General features: G+C 36.1%; 1 protein-coding gene across 1 annotated transcript; it reads left to right on the forward strand.

Annotated features, from left to right (window-relative positions):
* Positions 1 to 3,065: 3,065 nt before the first annotated feature.
* Positions 3,066 to 6,167, forward strand: LOC114396270 (receptor-like protein kinase FERONIA). Its single transcript, XM_028358171.1, has one exon. It carries the CDS (start codon positions 3,221 to 3,223, stop codon positions 5,837 to 5,839), a length of 2,619 nt encoding a protein of 872 aa, XP_028213972.1. The 5' UTR covers positions 3,066 to 3,220; the 3' UTR covers positions 5,840 to 6,167.
* Positions 6,168 to 6,449: the final 282 nt, after the last annotated feature.

Consider the following 6,449-nt stretch of genomic DNA (forward strand, 5'->3'; position numbering starts at 1 on the left):
TCATTGTCACGAGGGGCTTTTACACTTTAAGAGGTTGATGGAATAAGATGATAGATGACTAATAACAAAAAAAGGGGAATGACTAAGAAAAGAGGGTTCCCCTAAAGGATAGACCCAGTGTGGGTTGTGTGACTCTATCCTTAGCTAGACTCCTTTTTTATAGCTGTCGCAATGGACTTGGACTTGATGCAAAAAATCTTCCTTATTTATATTTTTGATATTTTCTAGATCTTTTTTATCTTAATAATTCCTTTTTATATCTACAAGCCATAAATAAGAAAAATATCAATTCATATCATTTAACCCAAAAATAACTGTTAAATAAATATTTTTTAAAGATATTTTCAATATATTTTTATTATTAAAATAGCTCATATTTAGCAGTTATCAGTCACAAGAGAAGAAAGCTTTGAATAGGTTAAAGTTTAGGAGGAGAGTCTTGTAGAAGAGCATGATTCAAGAGAAAAAGATGAAGAAAAAGAAAAAATAGGTGAAGAGAGAACACAACAACAGTGGGAGAAATGCTCACAAATATAAATTCATCAAGAAAGCATTCTCCAAGTCAATATCTCTCCTCATCAACTAATTAGCAAGGAAGAAAGACATGAAGAATGTGATAAATCTTTAAGCGTCATTCTCTCCTTGAACACACTTCTCTTGCAATGGTATGGAAGGTGTTTCCGGGATACATGAGTTTCATGGAGTCTCTAGCTAAGAAGCGAAAATGCAATGAAGATGTGTTCTATGTGACATTCATGCCACCTTGAAGGCATTTGACCCGTCAAGCTAATGACGTTAAAGAAGTGCTTACTGAGAGGTAACCCAAGATTTCTTATTTTATCTTTTTTTAGTTAATTGCATTGTGTGCTTTTCTGTTATTTCTTAGGATAGTTGTGTTTAATTTATTTTAATAATAATGTGTGCTTGCCTTAGCTTTAGGAGGTTAAGAGAATTGTAGGAATATCTTGCATGAGTGAAGTGATAAGAAGCGACCAAATGCCTATATAAGTTGCTTGACCACGAGTCTAGCTTCCTTTTGTAGGGGGCTGATACCTTTGGTACTGGTAATAATGATACCGTAGAGACTCGAGCTGATGATGATTATGTTCTGGACATCACTGCTGCTCAAGAAGCTTGGCATCCAAGGCAAGGATTGAGGCCTATTTCGATTAAGATTTTTTCTTTATACTTTTTTTTATTTGTCTTTATTTGTTTTGTTTTGTTTTTTTTCATTTTAATGTCTTGCATTTAAGACAATTTAACTTTAACAATTTAATTTCAATAGTTGAAATTCAGTCATTTAATAATTTTAATTTAGTTTGATGCATGATAAAAAAATAGGTATTTATTGATTGGTTGCAACACATTTTGAGTGAATTAATTACATGAGTGAGATAAACTATGTACTAATGAGTATTTATGTGAATGATTGATTCTCGTGCAAGGTTTCAATGTAAATGTTGGAATGTGAACTAACATACAAGAAATGGTGTACATCCATCAACAATGAACCCAATTTATTTTTGGAACAACACATATTAATTGTTGGTAAATTCAAATATTGTTATATTGGATATTTGAATTGAATTGGAGTGTATTTTGTTATTTTTTTTGCATCATTATTTGGTTTTTTATGCATGCAATTTTTGTTTTTTTTTGTTTTTTATTTAAAAAAAGGGGAAGAAGAAATATAAGGAAGTATATAATGAAAATGTCTAACTTGACATCAAAACTGAAAGCACTTAAGCTAGAGCTTGTTGAAGTTCTACTCGTGCATTTAGTTTTGAATTCACTTCCTACAGACTTTTGACTTGACAATTCAAACTGAGCCATAACACTGATGTCTTAATGAGGAAGTTTGGACACATAAAGAAAGAGTGTTGAAGGTACGCTGCATGACATGTAAAGAAAGACAAATCCTTTCCATTTATTTGCATATACAATAATCTTTTTAATTAAATTAATTGATACGATATATTGCCAAAATAATTTCTATTGGGAGAATTGATTTGATTAAAATTACATAGATTTTTTGTATGAAATTATTGATGCGAATTGTGTTTGGTCTAGAGGAAGACACAATTTGGCCAAATAATAGATATACCTGTAATGATAGGTGTGTGATAATTATAAGGTGTTTTCATGTGAATAATAATTGGTAAAAAAGGTTATTATTTGACGTAATTTATTGTCAATATTTGATCATTGCGTCGAGAGTACCAATTACAAATTAATTTCTATGTCCAAAGATTAAGAATTAATTGTTTTGCTAGGTATTTTATGATGGATATGTCTTACAAAATATATTTACACGTAGTGTAATATATATTTTATGCAACATGTAATTTAAAAGCTTTCATTTATTATATTAAATTATCTTAAATTTTTAGGTTAAATTGATTGAAACAACACGTGGCCAACCCATTATATTTAACCAACTAAATTATAGTTTATTAATAAATAAATTTTAATATGTTTGAACATTTGTATATCTAGGTCCAAAAATAACTATAAAATCAACTTCATGACACAATTGATAAGCCCTTTAATTATCTACATAATAAATTTAAAATTTAATTTTGATATATAGATATTTAAGTTTTTAGTCTCTCAAAATTTTATACACAGTTTATAGTCTTTGGTTAATTTTTTGTCAACAATTTTAATTCTTTTTTTAAAAAAATTATTTTTAGTTTCTTATTCATTTTTATTCTCAAAATAATTTTTTTATCAATTTAAATTTTTATTTATTTTATATTTGAGACTACTTTGAGTAATAAAAATAAATGAAAAACTAAAAATAAAAAAATTAGAAAAAATAAAAATAATGATGAAAAATCAATAAATAATTGAAAATTATCAAAAGATATTTTAAAGAAAAAAATTATCATATGAAAAAGTTTAAAAACTAAACTTTATTATTGTGTTCAAAGTTGAATGCAACAAAAATAAATATCACTGCAGGTATTTTTGGCGTGCTTGAAATTTCCACAGAAAGTATACTGATATGTCGCAGCCAGTCAAATAAAAAATAAATTAATAATAATAACAACCACAAAAAGAAAGCAAGCGTAGACTTGAAGTCTCCGCTAACTTAAAAAAAGAAGAAAAAAATAGACATGAACCACCGTGACACCGTGTACTACCATTCGTTGATTAATCGTGTTTGAGCTCTCTGTTCTGCTACCGTGCTGTGTGGTGCTTCGATTACAGCTTATCCATGGACACAGCTTGCATACGATTTGCTTTAGGAGCCATCCTCCTCCACCTGCTGTTGTTGTCCCTCCCTAACCTTTCCATAGCAGAGTTTATTTATAGTCCCCATGAGATCTTCAGCATCAACTGTGGCTCTAACAGTAGCTTGTCCACGCGCGATGGTCGCAATTGGACTGCAGACATCAAATTCCTCTCAGAAAACAAGGACTCAGTTGCTGCTCCTGCACTCACACCATCTACCCTGGAAGGTCCTTACACCGATGCTCGTTTCTCTCACTCCCAATTCACTTACTCTTTCCCTGTCTCCACCGGCCCTAAGTTTCTTCGCCTCTTCTTCTACTCAACTTCCTACCAAAACTTCCATCGCTCCAAAGCCTATTTCTCAGTCAAAGCAGGCCCATACATCCTCCTTCAGGATTTCAACGCTTCCCTCCATGCTGATGCTGGTAACGAGCCTGGCGACTACTTGTTCAGGGAGTATTGCATCAACCTCAAAGATGGCGACCGGCTCAACATAACCTTCATTCCAAGCAAAACATCTCAGAATCCAGATTCGTACGCTTTCATCAATGGAATAGAGATTGTTTCAATGCCCCCTTTTCTCTACTACACCAATCCTGAGGACGACAACACTGGATGGCCTCAACCAGTTGGCCTCAATACGAACCCGTTCCCCATTGAAAACAACTTTGCTCTGGAGACAAATTATCGGTTAAGAGTTGGAGACCAACAAATCCCGGCCTCACAGGACACGGGTATGCTCAGGATCTGGGATGTGGATAACAAATATGTAACGACTCAAAGTGTACTATCTCTAGATATTGGCATTGGAATTAAGCTGAGATTCACAAAGATTCCTAACTACACGGCACCAGACACAGTGTACCGATCCGTAAGGAATATGGGAAGTAATGGCACCATCAACATGGGGTTCAACCTCACATGGCAACTTCCCGTTGATTCAGGCTTCACCTACTTGCTAAGGTTACACTTTTGCCAGCTTGACCCGGATATGAAAAATCCTGGTTACCAGAGCTTCTTCATATTCGTTCAGGATCAGTTGGTTGAAATGTGGGCAGACATTCTCGGTTGGAGCGATAAACAGGAGGGTGTCCCAGTGGTTAAACAGTATGTAGTTTTCATCCCAGGGAATCAGCAGGAAACGCTTAATCTTTCACTGAAAATGCATCCTAACCCTCAAAGCTTGGCCAAGGACGCTCAAATAAACGCAATTGAACTCTTCAAAATCAACGACCCAACAGGTAACCTCGCTGGACCTAACCCAGACTCTCATCCAAAGACCTCCGAGGTTCCTCTTCTGAGCTCAAACAAGAAAAGCAAAGGCAGCACGAGAACCCTAACAGCCGCCGTCGCAGGCGCAGTTTCCGGTGTCGTTATGTTATCCCTTACTGTTGCTTTCTTCCTCATCAAACGCAAGAAGAACATGGCCGTCAACGAAGGTTCCAATAAAAAAGGTGGAACTTCTCGAGGCGGTGGCTCATCGTCGCTACCAACCAACCTCTGCCGTAAGTTCTCAATCGCGGAAATCAGAGCCGCCACCAACAACTTCGACGAACTCTTCGAGGTTGGATTGGGAGGCTTCGGCAACGTGTACAAAGGATACATCGACGACGGTTCAACATGTGTCGCAATCAAAAGGCTCAAACCCGGTTCTCAACAAGGTCTGAACGAGTTCTTGAACGAGATCGAAATGCTGTCTCAACTTCGCCATCTCCATCTTGTTTCCCTCATCGGTTATTGCTACGAGAACAACGAGATGATACTGGTTTACGATTTCATGGATCAAGGAACCCTCCGGGAGCATCTCTACGGCACTGATAACCCTTCCCTTTCATGGAAACAAAGGCTTCAGATATGCATAGGTGCAGCACGAGGACTGCAGTATCTGCATACGGGTGCGAAGCACATGATCATTCACCGTGACGTGAAGAGCACCAACATCTTATTGGATGAGAAATGGGTGGCCAAGGTTTCAGACTTCGGGTTATCCCGAATTGGGCCCATTGGTTCTTCAATGACCCATGTGAGCACTCAGGTGAAAGGTAGCGTTGGATATTTAGACCCGGAGTATTACAAACGACAGCGTTTGACTGAGAAGTCTGACGTGTACTCCTTTGGGGTGGTGCTCTTGGAGGTATTGTCTGGGAGGCAGCCTTTGCTCCGCATGGTGGAGAAGCAACAGGTGTCACTGGTTGATTGGGCGAAGCATCTATATCAGAAGGGTTCTCTGGGTGCCATTGTGGATGCAAAACTAAAGGGCCAGATAGCAACTCAGTGTTTGAACAGATTTGGCGAGGTTGCGCTAAGCTGTTTGCATGAGGATGGGACCCAGCGTCCTTCCATGAATGACGTCGTTGGGGTGTTGGAGTTTGTTCTGCAGCTTCAGGATAGTGCTGTTAATGGAGTGGTGCCTTTGGTGGTGAGTGGTGGGGATTATGAAGATAGTGAAGACATGTTTAGCAGTACCCACAGTAGTATACAACCTTCGGATTATAGTAACAGCACTGGGTTGAACACCACAAGCTATGGGAGTAAGGAATCCGACAGGTTAATCGTCCCGGAGAATGTTTTCTCTGAGATTAATGATCCCAAGGGACGATGAAGTTACTGTTCAAGTTCAGGTTGAGTTTGGTGTTTACTGTTCAAAATAAGAAACATAGTTGGAATGTTGGTTATATATTATGTGAAATTAGATAAACTATTTGGAGATACCTATATAGAAATCTAGAAGTTCTTTAAGTTTAGAAAAGTGTTCAAATATTTAGAAGTGCATGTGAATTAGGAAGATGTTAGAAATAAGAATGTTTTTGTAGTTATGCTTCCATGACTCGATATTTGGAATCAAGAAAGTTTGAGTTCTTTACATCCAAAAAAAAAAAAACAGAAAGTTTGAGTTCATTTTTAATAAACTTTCATTCTTTCAGTAGCTTGATATGAGAATTAGGATTGTAATAATTGAGAGGTGACAAGTCATCGATATACTACTTTCAATTTTCTTTTCTTATGAAAGATAATTATGAAAAACGGTCTGTTTGTATGGAAGCTTCGCTTCACTTTCAAAGTGTACGGGAAATTGTAGAAAAAGACTGTGAGATGGAAGCTAGAAATTGATGAAAGATTGTCTCAAAATGAGAAGGTGATTAGGATTAGTTTATTTAAATTTTAAAAAAATATTTAAAATAAGTGTTTTTGTAAAAATTAAATAAGATTTA

Source organism: Glycine soja, chromosome 18, assembly GCF_004193775.1.
Source record: "Glycine soja cultivar W05 chromosome 18, ASM419377v2, whole genome shotgun sequence".
In the NCBI taxonomy this organism is placed as follows: Eukaryota; Viridiplantae; Streptophyta; class Magnoliopsida; order Fabales; family Fabaceae; genus Glycine; species Glycine soja.